We start from the raw sequence: 17,848 nt of genomic DNA, 5'->3' as shown, positions 1-17,848 counted from the left end.
GGATTGGTCTCCTCTGGTCTGGAAGCGAGTGTGTGGCACCATAAGTAAATTCTGATCCACAGACCTCAGATCCCGAGCTGGGGTGTAAGGCTGGATCAGATCCCTGATGTAGGGTGGAGCCTGACCATGTAATGCTCTGAAGGTTAAAACCAGAATTTTAAAATGTATCCTAGAGGAAACTGGCAGCCAATGAAGGGCTTTAAGAATAAGGGTTATGTGAATCCTCCTATTAGAGCGGGTCAGAATTCTTGATGCAGAGTTTTGCACTAACTGCAGACGAGACAGCTCCTTCTTGTTTAGACATAAAAACAAACTATTACAATAGTCTAAATGTGAAGACACAAAGGCATGGATTATCAGCTCTAAATCATTTTGTGACACCATTGTTCTGAGTTTGGAGATTTTCCTCAGATGAAAAAAAAAATTTTTGGTGAGCTGTTTAAAGTGTTACTAATGACATGTCTTTGTCAAACACAACACCCAGGTTTCTTAGGCTCGGTTTCACAGACTGGCCCAAGTCACCCAAGTACTGGTTAATCCCTGGAATGGAGTCATCGGGGGCAATAACCAGTGTTTCTGTTTTGTCCACATTTAACTGTAAGGTGTTATCACTTAGCCATTGTTTTATCACCACCAATCAATTTACTAAGGATTTTAGCCTCTGGAGCTCAATTGGCTTGAAAGAGCAGTAAAGCTGGATATCATCAGCAAATATGTGGTAGGAAACATCTGAAAATCTCTGGATGATTTTTCCCAAAGGAATCATATACAACAAGAAAAATACAGGACCCAAAACAGAACCTTGAGGGATTCCACACAACAATTCTGCTGACTCCGACCTTATGTAGTTAGCTGAAACACTAAATAGTGTGTGGAGGTTTTACCACTAAGACATTAAGTAGAGGCACAGACCGTTGTTTCCTTCACTATGTCAAAGTTATTACTACACTCAGGTTTTTCATGTTGGAGTAAAAACAACAACAATAAATGACATCCAGAAACTATGGCAACTTCAGGACACCTTTATTAGTATATACAGCTACTGTACACATAAAAACCAACAAAGTATTTGCATTCCTTGATCTTATGATACAAATTTCCATGTTTTTGGTTAAGTGAGTTTCACAGATTTGGCCTACTTCAGGCAAGTAAAACAAATACACAAACCTTAATCTGAATATTTCCAAGGATTCCTTTAAATCTCCTCAGCTGATACCGTTTTTTTTCTCTAAATGTTACACATAGCATAATTTTTCTGTACATTATTAGTAAGTAATATGTCTTCTTTTATTTTTTATTTTTTTCAAAGCAAAATGTGACATGGTGTATCTGCAGTGTTTCTACATTACTCCCCTGCAGTGGTTCATATAATATTGATTTGATTACAAAAAAAACCAAAACAGTGAAAACAAATTAAATAGATCATTTTGCTTTTGGATCAGTTCACGGTAAGATTGCCCTCCCAAGTATTCTGCAAATCAGATGATTTGATGTACAGTGCAGTGAAATTTAAAGGGTTTAGATTGGTAAAAAAAAAAAAAAGAAAAGAAAAAAAGACAGTTTTAAAAGATAATCATGAAATATTAAAGATCTGAGGTTTGGTGGAGTCATGATTTAACAATAATGTTGGGTGAAATCACAAAAGCATTGTTTCTATTTTATTCTATAGGTGTATCCATATCTCACAAGTTATTATGTTCAATACCAAAAAGAAAAATGATCAGGAGATATCAGGCCGTTCCTCCCCTGCACATTCATTCATACTGTAAAAAAATCCAGCATTATAGTGTCACTTATCAGTATCCACATTGTCTGGTAAAATATCAGATTGCGTTTTCATAATGGCTTGTTGTATTGATCTCGTCTAATAAATGGCAATGGTGAGATGATCACAATGTATTTACAAAACAAGTCATTCATAAGAAAATGTAGTTACATATTCACACATCTCACAGATAGGTACTGTTTAGAGCAACACTGAATCATTTAAAAACATCTTCAGAAAGAAAATATCAATTGACACAAATGACATAATCTGATCCATTCGGTTTATCTATTTTCTGTATTCATTACTAGTCTCTATCATCAAGTATCAGGAAATAGACCTTATTGATTGTCAGTGTCCTGTGTGAATTGGCAACTACAGTTTCAGGAAGTATTAGTCTTCATCATTTTGGGTTTTTACCAAACATCTTGAGGGCTCACGGCCTTGAAGATGCAAAAAGAGTCACATAAACTTTCACTCTTTCACACCGTCGTGGAGCGTCCTCTCACACCTCTCTGACATTTGCCCTCTTCCCCCTTGCTGTGTCTCCTGTCCCTAGCACCTGTCATCCTCCTCTGTGTCGCTGAGAGGGTCACAGCCTGCAGCTGAGGCTGTCTGCACAAGACGCTTACGAAAGTGTCCGTTGGGGACCTGCCAGCCGGTCCGCAAGCGAGGACGGGCCGAGCTGATGGTGTTTGAGCGTCCCAGGCTGCAGGCCACAGCCGCCTCGAAGGTCAACGTTTCCATGGGACCAGATGGGTCTGGGCTGTGGTCGTCCTCCAGTGATGTTAGGAAAGGCTCGGAGGGGTAGCGACGAGGTGGGGAGGCGTGTCTGCCGGCCTCGCTCTGCCTCTCTCCTGTAACCCCCTCTTGGGTCTCCCATGTGGGTTTGCTTCGCCTTACGGTCTCTGGGCTGCCCTGTTCATCCTCGTCTTTGCCCACAGAGGTTTGTGTGCGACACACAAGCGGGGAGTAGGAGATGTGAGGACGAGTCGGGGTCTGTGATAGAGGTCGCCTGCCACTGGGCGTGCTGGACTCTGAGGTGGAGGGCACCGGGCTGTCCGAACTGTTCCCCTAGACATAAGAATAAAGATAGAGAAAGCGTCACATGGTGATGGGATGGAAAACACTGTCTGAATTCAAAGTCCATCGAATAGCTGTTCTGGAGCTTTCAGTCACATCATATTACCTTCAGTAGTTGATCAACATGTGCTCAGTTCAGATTATTAAGCAAGAAATCATCAATTAGCTGTATAAAGGGGATTCTATAATTTTTGGTCAACTGTGACCTGCATGTGTGGATAAAGATCCTGCAATGCAATAAAAAGCTCTGAAACATCTTCCAATAGCTCTCTGCACTGCAGATTGAAACAATACATTTCCAGGATAACAGGTAACATGATTATTGTTTGTTGTGTATTTAAATTTTGTTCTCTTAAGCAAACAGAAGAAAACTTAGAGAACACACCAAAGGGATCCACATCAAAATATTTACCTGTCACACAAATCTCTGTAGGACAAACCGTGTCTGTTTGTTCATACATTTTCTACACACTTACATTGTGTCAGCTGTCAAAATCAAAAAAGCTGTTTTTCTAATCATGTTGAAATTTCTATACTTTATAATCAACTTTCTGGAGTTAAACCAGGAGTTTTGCTCTACATGCTGCTGCCTGCTTCTGCTCCACAGTTTTCTGAGGATGTGAGTTGGATAAACTGGGTGTTTGACCGACCAGCTTATCCTGGGGGTGTTCTCTCTCCACGCTGGAGGATCGCGAGGGCTGCAAGCTTCTTTCCTCTGAGTTACAACGAGATGTGTCCGGTGACAGGAGGTGGCAGCGCTCCTTAGACCGACCACGCTCCCGGTGCTCAAAACGAGAAACTACAGTACATTCAGGAAAGAGAACGACACAAAATAAACGATCAAAAGATAGATGAGGAAAGATTTACTTAGTTGATATCAAATCAAACTTTCATACAAGCACCCCAATACATTTTGACAAAAAACAAAAACTAGTTAGCTAAAATTAGTTGTTATTCTGTAGTATTATTATCATGCTGAACCAATATTACTCACTAATTCAAAATCTGAATTTCTGAATTCAGAAGATCAAAAAGAAATGGGATTTCTGGTATAGTATTTACAATTATTAGGCAACTAAACAACAACTATATATTTTAGAATCTTTGATTAATTCTTTAAGTTCAGAGTAGATGTAACAAATAAGTTACATAGAGCACTAATTATAAATTGTTTTTGTCCATTCAACAACTACCTCAAACTTTCCATTTAATGCGTCAATCAGTTTCTTGGTCTGTCATGATCAGATTTCGTTCAAGCAGCAATAGCAGCCTCCCCCAAATGCTGTTGAAAGAGGTGTGTTTTGTCTTCCCTTGCTGTAAAACTTCCCTCACTGACCAGCTTTCACCTTCAAGGTATTTTTAGATATTTTGGATTTTTCAATTTTTAGCTCAAGGACATTAATCTCCCTAATAACTAAGCTCTTATTAATAAAAATGTTAATTACTTTAGGCTACATCCTTCCTCAATTCACTGAAACGCATCACCTTTGAATTATTCAATCAAATCCAAATACAAAGGTTAAATGGCTGGGATCTGGAAATGTGCATAGATTTGATGTAGTCAGAATACTTAGTATTACTAATATTAACTATTAGTAGTAATAGTTGAAGTCTAAACTGTCATAACTTGGAGATAAACTGTTTGTGATGGAGGAACAGAAGTTAGAATGCAAACAATAAGACGAACCAGCAGCCTTGTAACTTTTATGCCGAGGTCGATAGACACGCTCAGGACTTTTCTCCTCCTGCCAGAGCCCATTTACACGCTGATCTGCAATTGTGGAGACGGAACGCTTCATGGAACTGCTTGGAACCTCTGCCTGCTTGTGTGTGAAAAGCCACACGCAAAAAACAAGCAAACACGCAAGCACAGTGCAGAAAATATAGAGTTAGATTCAGATGATTCAAAGCAACAAATCAGAGCCATTTAGCATGCTTTTTTTTTTTGCAAACATGTAGTGCATCTTAAAATACTTGTTGGGTTTAGTTTAGTTTCTCCTCTACTTAGGGGATAAGATAAATGGACATAACAACATGAGGCATCAGCATTCAAAGATCACACCCTGTTTTAACAAATCACTGAATCTTAGGCTCCCATAGTAGCAAATGTCAAAACAAAACTCTACTGATTTGAACCGCTAAGCAACCAGTAGTCATACAAAACAAGTCACTTTGGCCTAAGAGCCCATGCAGCAACTGAAGTCCGAAGGATCCAACCCAGAAGCCGTGTCATAGAATATGTGTGTACCTGCGAATCTACAGCCAGACGTGGCATGGAAGAGGCCCGCACACACAGGCCCCTCCCAAGTGGAAGCTCCACTGGGGCTTCAATCCCCCAACTGCACTCGCCCACCTATGTGAGTACAGAAACAAGAGAGGGGGGCAAGGAAAGACAGAGCACCAATCAGGCTCATCCCCTCCAGCAGTGCCACTCTGTAAGGAGGTCCAGCTCAGGTGAGAGGAAGGTAAATAAACCATTTCTTCAATGAGTGTTATCTATCATTGCCATCTCAATTCCAGCCAAAAAAACAGACGGATCCATAACTAGCAACAGGAAAACTGTCTTTATCGAGAGGAAACAAAGTGAGATTGGAAAAGTATTGCACAGAGTGAGGAAGAACGAGATTAGACAACAAGCACAACAGTTTACAGGGAAACATGGTCTTTCTATTTCAGCTTGGAAGTGCATTGAGTCATGCATGATCAAGTCTTAGCAGTCTTAGCAGCTACACAAACAGAGTCAGACAACATCTGTCCTGGGCCGAATGCATTCCTCTGCACACTAACATGAAATTACTTCAGAATCATTTGTCATCATTCAACCGGCAGGCAGTGTGGACCAGTAAAACCAGACAGTAAAGACAGCAACACACCAACAGTTTGACAATCTGTCTCTGCTATTCCAGCCTCTACGGTACTAAAAGACAGGAGCACAGACAGCAGCAATGCAGTGCTCTGCAAGGCACTGAGAAAACAGCACCAGTCAAAACACATTTATAACAGGTTTGTGGTGGTAAAAAAGATTAAAGTGCTTTCAAATATTTGAGTAAAAATCTTTGCTTTAACACTGATTCTCAGCCAGGCGGTGTAGACACCATAGATGTAACATTTCAAAAACACTTTCCTAAGAAAAATGTCTTTATGAATATCAGGCGATTAAATCTATACTAAAAAGTACAGTTATGGTATTGATGTTTGATCATCTTGGTCCACTGTCTCACCAGATTCTGCTGCTGACTAGCATCAGTGTCTGAGCTGATGGGCTGCAAAAATAGTTCTTGTGGTGAGATGGGGCTCAAAGCCACAAAGCCTCCTCTGGTCCTGTATAGAGGATAGAGATAAACAGTAAGCAAACACAAGCAGAGATGTGCATACATACACACATACACACACACACACTGTTTTTTACACATTTATAGACTCACAGGGCTGAACCAGCACTATGGGCCATCATTGGCAGCGGCTGGGTGTTGGACAGAATGTCCTCAGGGAGGGTAGAGGCATCCAAACGTTTAAACATCAAGTTACTCTTCTGAAACGTGACAGAAACACAAGATCAAATACAGGTCACACAGCTTGTTATCAGCACACAGTTCAAAAGCAAGCATCTGATATCTCCCACCTTTCTTTCTGGAAACGTATTTTCATGTTGTAAATAGGAAACAAATAAATAAATATGCAAGAAAGTTTATTTCAGCGAGCCGACCTGAGCTTCCAGCTGTTGTCTGAGTTTCTTGGCTTTGTTCTGTTTGAAGTAGTCCATTATCATCATTGAAGCGTAGATCTTCCCCACCGTCATGTCAGTATCTGTAAGGGCAGACATGCTACATTCGGGGTCTCTGTTTGCCTCTCAGCATTACATTGAAAATGTCCTATCACATTCAGAGCCAGACCTTTGTTGATAGGTACCAGTAGGTCCAAAGTCTTCTGGGGTAGATAAGGCCAAATAATGCTGATCTCCTTCTGCAGCTCAGCATCCAGAGCAATACGATCTTCACCACCTGGGATCACCCACAAAAAGTTTCTTTGGTTTTTATTGTTGTTAGGACATAATATAAAACTGAAAGATTTAACCTTTGAGTGAGGACTATTAGGATGGACATGTTTTGCTCTTTACAAAATATCGGGCCCTGACCTCGAGCTATTTTTATTTCCAAAGCTGTGCGGATGAGCGACATCAGAGTGGAGGTGAAGTGGACGGTCATATCCTCATCCACAGGCATGTTCATCAACACCAGCCTCTGAGAGAGGTGCAAGGTGAAAGTTGAAGTACAGAGGAAGATTTAGAACAAAATATAACCTCCAAAATGTACCGACCCATTTTTTTTTTTTAAATTTCTTTTTCCCTGTGAAACACAAATGGCCTCCAATAGATGGCCAGCCAATATTTTCAGCAACCATTTAAAGAACACACATAAAGAACATTACATGTTGAATTCGTTGGGTGAAATGATTTGATGCATTTTGTAGAAATGATTAATAGGACCAAAAACTGCAGAAATGTCTTTGCGTCTTTTAAACTTTTTGTTTCATGGTTGTTCTGTGTTTAATAAAAGTTATCATGTTCTCATTACCTTGTAAGCGATCTTAGCAGGACATTTTTTACCCAGGCCAAGGGGTGGTGACATGTGTGTCAACATCTCATACATGGCTGTGTAGTGAATACGTCCACTTCATAGGAAAAAAACAGAGGGATAAGTGAGGAGACATACAGGCAGTAAGAACATAAGTGTGGGTATGATTATTTGATTTTAATAGTAGTTGGTTTTAGTATGGTGAATCTTGATGAATGTCAGCTCACTGCACAAAAACTTTAAAGCTTTAACGTTTTACATTCTGTGACTGCCCTCTGCTGGATGAAGACAGAACACGAATGTCGATCAGGTGTACAAACTGAAGTGTAAAAGAAATGATTAGCTGAGGTCAAAGCTCACCATGCCAGCCGATCGTACTCGCCCCAGATTCGAACAAATTCGTCCAGGTGATGTGGACCCAGGATCGAGGAGTCTCGTGTCAAATACTCAAAGTTATCCATAATCACAGCCACAAAAAGATTAAGCATCTGAAAAAGGTACACGAAAGAGCTGAGAATAGAAGCAGCAACAAGACAATCTGTAGCATGAATGTTTGATTTAATTTTTGATCTTACCAGGAATGAGCTGAAGAAGATGAAGGAGACAAAGTAGCAGTAAGCAAAGTCAGTGCCACAGCCACCCATGTGGTCTGGAGACATGGTGAGGGGGGAGATAGAGTGGTCTGGTTCACACTCCTGTCCTGACAGGCAGGAGAGCATAATCTCCTGCCAGGATTCCCCTGTAGCACTCCTGGTGGTTCAAACACAAGCAAATACCCAGACGGCATCAAACTGAACTCACCTTCATGCAAAACTAAGACTAAAAACCTTAGTAATAAAAGTATTGTCCATCTTCATTTTGAGAACGTATTTTTGACAAAGCTCACCTGAACAGCAACATCAGAGCACTGAAAAAAGTCTTAAAATTGTTGTGCTGATTGATGTGACTCTCATCATTCAGCTTGATGTTTCCAAACACCTGCAGAAAACAGACTACTTCAGTGAATCAGTTATTTTATTGGACAGCTGTTGCTGCAATCAAGGCAGCTCCTAATACATCAGCTTCCATACCACACAAAATGGATACCACCGACCAAAGTTTGCACATTAAACATTCATTCAGCCCGACCAAATCAGTACCAACAGCTATCGATAATAATAATTAATGGCTTAAATTAGCTCAGATATTATTAACATGATACAACTGACCCAAACAAGCTCAAACAGATCCAAATAGATATACATCTACAATCTGTAAAAGTTATAAAAGTGTATAATTGATCACGGTGGCTGCATTTGTTTCTGCCTGATAATATTTGGTAACTGATTCAATCACTACAAATTTATTCTTTACTTAAGTGCATTACAAAGTTCATCTTGGCAGAGGGAAATACTAATACCATTAGATTAAATTTAATTTAAATTGATTCGTTTTATTTCATCCAGCTATAAACTGTCAATGCAAGCATAAGAATGATTGTATTTGTATTGTAACTTTTACTTTTTAATGACAGATCACTGACAAAAACAAATCTATTCATTTCAGTTTTGCCCACAACAACAACAACAAAAAACAATTAGACAATTAATTAATCCTTAATTAAGATTTTAAAAGTTATATAATTTTTAAAGGAGATTTCAGGAGTTTAGTGTCAACATTGGCAAAACTGTACCTGCATTCCAATTATGGCATATATGAAGAAAAGCATGGCAATTAGAAGGCAGACATAAGGAAGAGCCTGTTGGAGAAGACACAGCAAAGACATGACAACTTTCCACATTTTGCTCTCAAAGTACTCTCAAAGGCGTAATTGAAATTACAATGAAGAAAAAGACGATTTTTAAAATGTCGGACCTTGAATGATTGCACGAAGGTCCACAGCAGAATGCGGATGGTGTAGCCCTGTCTCAGCAGCTTGATCAACCTGGCTGCTCGGAAAAGCTTCAGGAAACTCATGTTGATGGTGTTCACCGACTGAGACAGACAAGTGGTTTGAGAGAGGGTGACACAGTCAGAGAGGGTAGAGGCAAGAGTGGAAGCCAGACGGGAGAGACAGGATGTAAATCCCAGATGGCAAAATTCAACACAATGTGACTTAAGGAGGCAGGAATCGTAAGACACAAGTAAACTTGCAAAGAAAGAATGCTGCATTTAAACCTGCTGGCTCTTGTCTCTATTTTGAGTCATGATATTTTGACAAAGAACAACATCCAGGCTGTGTCTTACCTGCAGATCCACAATTATTTCTGTGATGCTGCCAAGAACAGTTATAAAGTCAAAAATATTCCAAGTGTCTCGGAAATAGTTCTACAGAAAAAGGAAATGAAAAATTGGTAAAAACACTTATAAAAAGAAACTGTGCTAAATTTGTTCTGCATTTCGAAATGCTTTTAAATGTTTAGCTTTTCTGCTCATGATGCTGCTAGCTTTTAGCAGCTGGCTGTGCCCAAAACACTCTTGCAAATAAGATATTTGAGGTTTTTTTCTGTTCAAGGAAAGTTATAATAATTCAAGACTTACCACAAGACCGAAAGCCATGATTTTCAGTATACACTCCATGGAGAAGAGGACGGTAAACGCTGTGTTTAGGTGTTTTAGGACTGCATCGTAAGCTGTTGGAGCCGAGTGGTACTGAGGAAGCAAAGGTCAAAAAGTCAGACAAACATTTCATTCTTCAATTAATAACACCATTCTTACAGGCCACATTGACTTTACACCAACGTAATTATAAACGCATTCCAAATGCAATAAAAATGTAAGCCGATGGAAGTGCACCTTCAAAACGTGTAAACCCATCCACATACGCGATGCTCAAGGTGCAATGCGAATGATTATTTGTATCATTCAGGCTAACTGAGGTCAGCCCAGTTTACCAAGTCCAAAAGATCAGTTAAAATCCTTGCTTACACTGATCAGCCACAACATTAAAATCACAGACAGGTGACTTCAGTAACTTTGATCTTCTTATTGGATTATAACTTTCTGCTGGCAAATCAGACTCTGCACAAAAACTACTCAGAAACCCATTAGGGAACAAAACAAAAAGCACAACAAAGTGTGAGCCAACCAACTAACTTCCAAAATCCAACCCAACTGAGGAACAAAGAGCTGCACAGAGTGCCATTCTGCAACCAAATTACAGTTGTGCATTTGGTAAACCTGCACAACACATTTTGGCAGCTCAAACAATATAAATCAGGAGACTGAAATCCCTTTTAGCCCTTGGTGTTTTCCTTTTATACTTCACATGAAAACAAAAGTGCCATTTGATTGCATCAATACATCGAGAATCAGTGCGCCTGTTTCCTAAAAGTCACTGCTATGGAGATTTGGCCAGTTAGTCTGTGATTTGATAACTTTGATAACTTTAATGTCCTAAAAAGTAGAGATAAAGGAACAATTTCCAAGGAATTATCTGCTTTCTGTACTCTTTCTGTAAAACAAGCAAGATAATTTACTTTGGGACTTTTTTATCATGACTGACAGAATCATTTACCTTCATCATGAGAACAACAGTGTTGAGTGCGATCATGACGAGCACCGTGTACTCAAAAGAAGGTGACGCCACAAAGTGCCACAGTTTGTACTGAAAAGTTTGTCTGTTCTGAGGCATGTAGCGAGTCATCGGCTTGGCGCTGATGGCGAAGTCAATGCAGGCCCTCTGATAGGAAGAAATTCGTCAACATAAACAAACAAAGCTAAAGATAACCAACCCATATGTGTGAGTTGTACTGTTTTTTACTACTTCACACCTCATTCTTCTCCAGGCTGCATTCCTGAATCATCTTGTCACCCTGCTCCTGGAAGGTGATGATGATGAGAGCCACGAAGATGTTGACGAAGAAAAAAGGGAAGACAACAAAGTACACCACATAGAAAACGGACATCTCCATTCGGTTCCCGCGACTTGGTCCCATGTTCTCCTCTGTAACATCAGTAGAGTGCTGAAGGACCCTAAATGAGAGAAGACACTTTTTGAATTGAAATAGAATTTTTGGTATTTCCACTGACCGATCATGAGAAAACAGACCCCTGGGAACACAAATGTAGTGACTCCCCCTCCTACAAAGAAGCTGAAAGACATGGAAAGGGGTATTGCAGACATTTTTCTCCCTTATCTATCTTTTAAAAAATCATTTTGTATATCTTAGTGTTAATTCAGTGTCTCCTTGTGATGGCTTTGTTTCACTTTGGTGATTTTATGTCTTTTGGTGGTTGTTGTGCATTCAGTCATATTGGTTTTATGTCTTATTTGGTCATTTTGAGCACCTTGTGGTGGTTTTGTTTCAATTTGTTGTGGTTTCATATTATGTCTGCTCGTGGTGGCTGTATATCAGGTTTTGGATTTTTATGGATTGTGGTTTTGCATTAACAGTACACGCAAGAATTAAAAAGTTTTTATTTGCAAGTGGACTTACTGAGGCCATCCCTCTCCAGTTGACACAGTGAAAAGTGTGAGAAGGGCCCAGCAGACGTTGTCGTAGTGAAACTCGTGTCTCCTCCACTCTCTCCTCTTGACCTCCTTCTTGTCTCTGCTGTAGTCAATGTAGAAGCCTCTGAAGGGAATAGAGCAAACCTGAGGTCAAGGTTTTACTTTATTCAATGTTTAAACCGTTTAATTAAACCAAAGGTGCTGAACATCATATCCAAACATATCAAACCAAATTCATCAAAGCTTCAAAAAAATTACACTGGGCCTGAAACTTAGGAAAAACATGTTTTCAGTCTGTTAATGAGGCAAATCTGGAGCTGCTACTCAGAAGTTAGCTTCTGTTGGCTTCCTATCGCAACACAGAAACTACTAAAATCTTATGGCCCTAAAGACCTAAGCAGGTAATCTAGGTGAGTTATCAGAGGGTATATAAGTAGTAAGTAAGTAAGACTTTATCTATATAACACATTTCATACAAGAGTTGCAGTTCAAAGTGCTTTACATGAAAACAATAAAAACAATCATTAGGAGCAATGCATGTATGAAGAATAAAAGTTTTAGAAAGTACATAGTTCAAGATAAGAAAGCTTGTGCATAACAAGAAGATACTAGTGCATAAAATAAACAGGAGGATAAAACAAAGGTAAAACAGGTAAGAGGAGGACAATAAGACACGATAAGATTAATAAAATGCTTTTTTGAAGAGATAGGTTTTAAGATGCCTTTTGAAAGTGTGTCTGCTTCCTTAATATTATTGGGTAGTGAGTTCCATAATTTTGGGGCGTAGGTGACAAAGGCTGCATCCCCAATCTTCTTATGAGTCCTTCCAGTGACCTCTAATTAACCTGCATCTGATGATTGCAGTGTTCTAGCTGTTATGTACTTTGGAAGAAAGGCATACATAAAAGCAAAAAAGAATGCACCGTCATGCCTCTTGTGGCAAAGCTGTTGGGAAGAATGTTTCCACAGTTTGCTGTCAAAAAGCTCAAAAAGGTTGCAGTCCCATTTGTTGAATGGGTGTTAATATTGCATTGCTGTGCATGTACACTTCTTGCTAGAAATACCTCTTGCCAGCTTCCTTCTCACTGATCTATGACGAGTTAGATTTGCAAGTGTAGCATTCATTTTTTTCCCCAGAAGGTGACTTTGCAGGTTAAAAAATTGTCCTGCATATAAACCTTCATAAAACCGCAATAAGTTGATTTCACACCATGAGACTGTACAAATTAGACAAAGAAGTTAACATATCAATATAACCATTAAAACAGGGATGGCAGATTTATTAAAACTGATTAAACTTAACTAACTGTTTCACCTTCTTTTCAATTATGATGCTACGCTATATTCAAGCTGCATCTTGATTTAGAAATGGTATTCAGAAATATAAAACCTCTCATGTAACTCTGCAGGGAGGTGAATAAGCAAATTTGGCAAAAAGTGAAAAACATTCTTTGCTGTCACTTTCCATTTTGATCAAACAAAAATGGAAAGTCTGACTCTTCATATTCACATCATATAGTGTGACACTTTGAGTGACAACATATAGGTGGATTTTCAGATACATACAGTGCATGTCCATTCAAAACACAAGTATAAGACAGTGAGAGGGGTCTGTATATTTACTTACCGACATTCCTTCTCTGTATTCATGGAGCTGTCAGTGCAATAGAAGAACTTCCCCTTAAAGAGCTGCACTGCGATGACAGCAAAGATAAACATGAAGAGCTGATACACAATGAGGATGTTGAAAACGTTCTTCAGAGATGTGACCACACAGTCAAAAACTGCCTGTAGATGAGAAAGAGAGGAGGCAAATATAACATGTCAGACATCTGTTAGAAAAACACCAAGCATGAAAGTCATGGAGAGAGTTTTCCCTTGTTTTCATCGGACCTTGAGCTTGGGAAGTCTCTTGATGGTTTTAAGAGGCCGCAGAACTCTCAAAACGCGGAGGGACTTTATTGTCTTGATGTCTCGGCCTTTGGTGTTTCTGTTGACATTGAAATACTTTACTAAGAAGCACAGATGCACGTGCAAACTAATGCGCAAAGACATGTGGCATAACGAGAAAAACACGGTGAACAAAAGTGCAAAATGGAAACACACAATGAATCATAGACCTTCAACTTGATACTGATTGTTTGGAACCTGGCAGACATTAGGAGTAAATCGTTTGATAATTTATGGAAATTTCTACCCCCAAACCCCTTGTATTAGCCCTTTGTGTCCTCATTATTACTTTCTTACAAATCTAAACTATCTAGGTAATAGTGTTGTATGTAGAATTCAGTATATCAGTAATTAAGTTTTGATTGATATATGGCACAAAATAAGCATTAATTGCAGGCCAAATAATCTATGATTTTTACCCCTGCTACCTGCAAGACTCCTTAGTTTTGTGAGCCATAAGAGATGTGAGAAAAAACAAAAACATGTAAAGAACATAAACAAAGAAAGAAAAAGAGAAGAGAAGAAAGGAGAAGAAAAGAAGAGAAACAAAAAGAAAAGAAAGTAAACTAAAGAAAAGACACATGAGAATGAAAGAAATACATCAGGGAGTTTATGGGGGAAGTGTACATTTAATTTGACTGAAATTTTTACCCCATCACATTCCTGGTAGCCCCAACAGTGAAAAAATCCACAGGAACAACATAGAAAAAAAATTAGGCATAGAGAAAGTTACACCCTGAGCAACACTGAAAGCATCACAGCTATACTCACAACAGAGAAATCAACATACAGTACACCAAAATGCACAAGAGGGTTAGTTTGTTAGTTATCTGTCACATACATGGCAAGAAAAGACAACAGATAAAAATCTACAGTACTGTAGAGGTTTTTACATTGGTCATGACACACTCCACCTATGTGTAAACTCCCCAAAGAGCACAGAGATCCATCTTTTCCTCTCGTTGTAGCCCCCATGGTGAAAGTTAAAACCAAGTTATATATTTCGCAGGACCGTGACTGCATCCATATTTGCAGCCTCTCTTTGAGGAAGGGTCTTTGGTACCAAAAATGTAAGCTTAGGAAGTTACTCAATCATTAGTCACAGGCAGGCTGCAGTGTGCAGTGACTCACGTTAGAGCAAAGGCGATCAGAGCTCCCACCACTACAATGAAGTCCAGGATGTTCCACATGTCTCGGAAATAGGAGCCATCATGCAGAATGAGACCCTGGTCTATCATCTGGAGTAACAAAAGATGTGTACGAAAATGTAAAAAAAAAAAGCAGTTTAAATGGACTAAAACCCCTCTGGGTATATCCAAATTAAGGAACAGTAGAGAAATAATATGCTTCTGACACCCACCTTTATAATCATTTCGAAGGTGAACACTCCAGTGAAGACATAATCAAAATACCGCAGCACCTGGATAATTAAAAAACATACTTTATGATTATTTTCTACAATTTATAACTTTTATGATTCTCTCTGATTTAACATAACATCACAGACTCATACGCAAATACAAGTACAGCTCTGCACGAGTACATAAAATCTACATTAGACCTATGCAGCCACTGGCAATGAATTTGTCACTCCCTAGTTGACATTATTCCAAGATTTTAAAACCCAAAGACAAGCATTTACTTGACTGAAAAGTACATTTGTGAGGGATGACATAATAGCTCCAGACAACCTCCAAAGCTGAAACAATTTTAGACAAAAAACAGATAAGAAATTCTACTTCTGTCAGGTTTTGGGTCTCTTGAATCATTTTACTCACAACATTTGTATTATTTGGTGCTGTATCAAGCACTACATGACTCCTCTAAGGGTGCAACCCGTAATGCAGTACTGCACTTCCATTAAGTTGCCTGACTCATGAGGCCGATTATACAGAAGAAAAGTCTGCATCAATGCAGCAAACTCGTTATCAAATGCTTAACTCGGTTTCTAAGTCTTACCCCAGCTGAGATTGACACCTGATTACGTAAATGTGACATCGTCAGGATTATTGTCTCAGACTAGACAAAGTTTATCCAGAGCTGAGCAGAATTAAGAGCAGAACTATTTTGTTCTCCTTCATAAGTAGGGCAGGAACCAAAAGAAAGTCTGGATTAAGTGATTTCACTTCAAACAGTAGGTGTTATCTATAGAAATCTATCTCACATGTGGTAAACGACCTGTAGCAGCAGCAGGATATCTTAAATCTGACTTTTTATGGCCTCACTGTGTTTCCTCTCTTTCTCTTTTTTTTTGTCTCACTCTCAGATTATTCACAGTGCACTACTATGTGCTTTTCTCCTTACTCTTGACAAGCTCCATGATACTGCCAAAAGGGAAAAGTTGTGAAAAACAAACTGCACAGCTATTTGCCAGAGAGAGCTGCTGATTCTCACCTTGCATGTGCGTGTAACCAAATGTGTCACGGCACATTGTTGCTGACACAGTGTTATGTCAACTAGGGATCAAACCTGACAGTCACTCTGAGCTAAAACTTCATCTGTGGTATTTGATATTTTTCTCATCATTTAAAGGAGTTTAAAATGTTTACCTCCTTGATGTTGACAAGAAGCTCTCACCCAGTCTTACAGATCTCTTGCTTTCTCCGGTTTATACTGTACCTGTTTTGTGTTTTTCTTCTTTCTTTTTTTTCTCTGTTTTAGTGTACTTTGTTGTTGTAATTTCTGGATTAGGCTTTCTTACGTTTAGTTTGTGTTTTCTGTTTTGTATTTTGTTCTGTTCCTGTTGGTCTTGGTGCAGTGCTTTTGTAGTTCTCGTGTTCTCGATTAGTTGATATCTGGTGAGTCTTTCTTCCCATTTTATTTTGAATTTGCTTTTCCCCTTGTGTTTTCCATTAAGACTTCCAATTCCCGTTTCGCACCAGGGACTTAGTTACTGATTGCCACAGCTGAATCTCGTCATTTTCTCACTCAGTATTCAGAGAGCAGGTTTTTTATCTTATTTTGCCAGTTCCTTGTGATTGCTTAGTTGAATCTGCTTGTTCTCAGCCAGAATTTTGTTTTTGTCAAGTTTATTTTGTGTTCTTTGGATTCCTTTTTCTGTCACTGGAGTGTTTTTTTTGGCTTATTTTAAAATACAGCCTTTGTTTGCCTCATTTGGATATATACTATATGCACCAGTGTTAACAGTATTTTGTCTCATCGGTGTGCTTCAGATTCAAATGACCAAGTTACTTCAATAGCCAGTGTTTAGTGTAACACCACTGGATCACTTTGCAGGGATGTGAAGCCAGCACATGTCAGTAACGGACTCAAAGCATTGTAATTGTTTATAATAAAGTGTTTTCTGTAATCTTTTAATTCTAAATTTTTTAAAGCTAACAGTCTTTAGTTCCCAGTGCTTAACACAACGTTTGAGAAGCCGGTTGGAGATGAGAACGAAATCACACTTTAAACTAGTTTTATGGGGTCTTTTGTTCCGCATAAAATTGCTTCTGCCATTTTTTGTATCAAGAAAATGGACCAAGCACTAGGAATAACTACACGCTTATAACAATCATCCATTACTGGATCTAGGATTTGTCCAATTTGGATCACATTTAAAAAAGAAGGGCCAAGTATATGTTCACATCCTATTTTGCCACAGTTTGAAATCTGAGCAAACACCATCCATCCATCCATCCATTTTCTATACCCGCTTAATCCATTGGTCAGGTCACAGGGGGGCTGGAGCCTATCCCAGCAGTCATCAGGCAAGAGGCAGGGTACACCCTGGACAGGTCACCAGTCCATCACAACCACACACACTCCTAAGGACAATTTTAGAGACACCACTTAACCTAACATGCATGTTTTTGGGCAGTGGGAGGAAGCCGGAGTACCCAGAAAGAACAAAGAGAGAACATGCAAACTCCACACAGAAAGGCTTACGTCAGGAGTTGGACCTGGAACCCTCTCACTATGAGGTGATGGTGCTAACCACCACACCACCATGCAGCCCTCTGAGCAAACACCTACATTAAATATGTTTTTAAAGTGATTCATTGTTCAAAAACCTCAATAAATAAATTAATCTGACTTGGAACT

The 17,848-nt window shown here is 39.2% G+C and overlaps 1 protein-coding gene across 3 annotated transcripts in view; it reads right to left on the bottom strand.

Moving 5' to 3' along the window:
• Positions 1-922: 922 nt before the first annotated feature.
• Positions 923-17,848, bottom strand: part of cacna1eb (calcium channel, voltage-dependent, R type, alpha 1E subunit b) — a 46,353-nt gene continuing 29,427 nt past the window's right edge. The window contains exons 22-45 of one of the 3 annotated variants that reach the window (XM_072363757.1): positions 15,165-15,224; positions 14,936-15,042; positions 13,748-13,844; positions 13,482-13,642; positions 11,841-11,978; positions 11,175-11,376; positions 10,919-11,083; positions 9,943-10,053; positions 9,649-9,729; positions 9,277-9,396; positions 9,095-9,160; positions 8,309-8,400; positions 7,998-8,172; positions 7,783-7,910; positions 7,423-7,519; positions 6,984-7,089; positions 6,742-6,849; positions 6,555-6,655; positions 6,274-6,380; positions 6,070-6,169; positions 5,097-5,201; positions 4,536-4,671; positions 3,499-3,647; positions 923-2,839 (exon numbers count right to left, since the gene is read on the bottom strand). In XM_072363757.1, coding sequence (XP_072219858.1) covers positions 2,321-2,839; positions 3,499-3,647; positions 4,536-4,671; positions 5,097-5,201; positions 6,070-6,169; positions 6,274-6,380; positions 6,555-6,655; positions 6,742-6,849; positions 6,984-7,089; positions 7,423-7,519; positions 7,783-7,910; positions 7,998-8,172; positions 8,309-8,400; positions 9,095-9,160; positions 9,277-9,396; positions 9,649-9,729; positions 9,943-10,053; positions 10,919-11,083; positions 11,175-11,376; positions 11,841-11,978; positions 13,482-13,642; positions 13,748-13,844; positions 14,936-15,042; positions 15,165-15,224 — 3,231 coding nt within the window. In that variant the 3' untranslated portion in view covers positions 923-2,320. The remainder of the gene's footprint in view (positions 2,840-3,498; positions 3,648-4,535; positions 4,672-5,096; positions 5,202-6,069; positions 6,170-6,273; positions 6,381-6,554; positions 6,656-6,741; positions 6,850-6,983; positions 7,090-7,422; positions 7,520-7,782; positions 7,911-7,997; positions 8,173-8,308; positions 8,401-9,094; positions 9,161-9,276; positions 9,397-9,648; positions 9,730-9,942; positions 10,054-10,918; positions 11,084-11,174; positions 11,377-11,840; positions 11,979-13,481; positions 13,643-13,747; positions 13,845-14,935; positions 15,043-15,164; positions 15,225-17,848) is intronic. The other 2 variants (XM_072363758.1, XM_072363759.1) reach the window with 2 other exon arrangements.

The sequence above is a fragment of the Leuresthes tenuis genome, unplaced genomic scaffold (genome assembly GCF_036924035.1).
Source record: "Leuresthes tenuis unplaced genomic scaffold, fLeuTen1.0.hap1 SCAF_14, whole genome shotgun sequence".
Classification (NCBI taxonomy): Eukaryota; Metazoa; Chordata; class Actinopteri; order Atheriniformes; family Atherinopsidae; genus Leuresthes; species Leuresthes tenuis.
The sequence above is the reverse complement of the archived record's forward strand: the minus strand, read 5'-3'. Positions and strand labels throughout refer to the sequence as shown.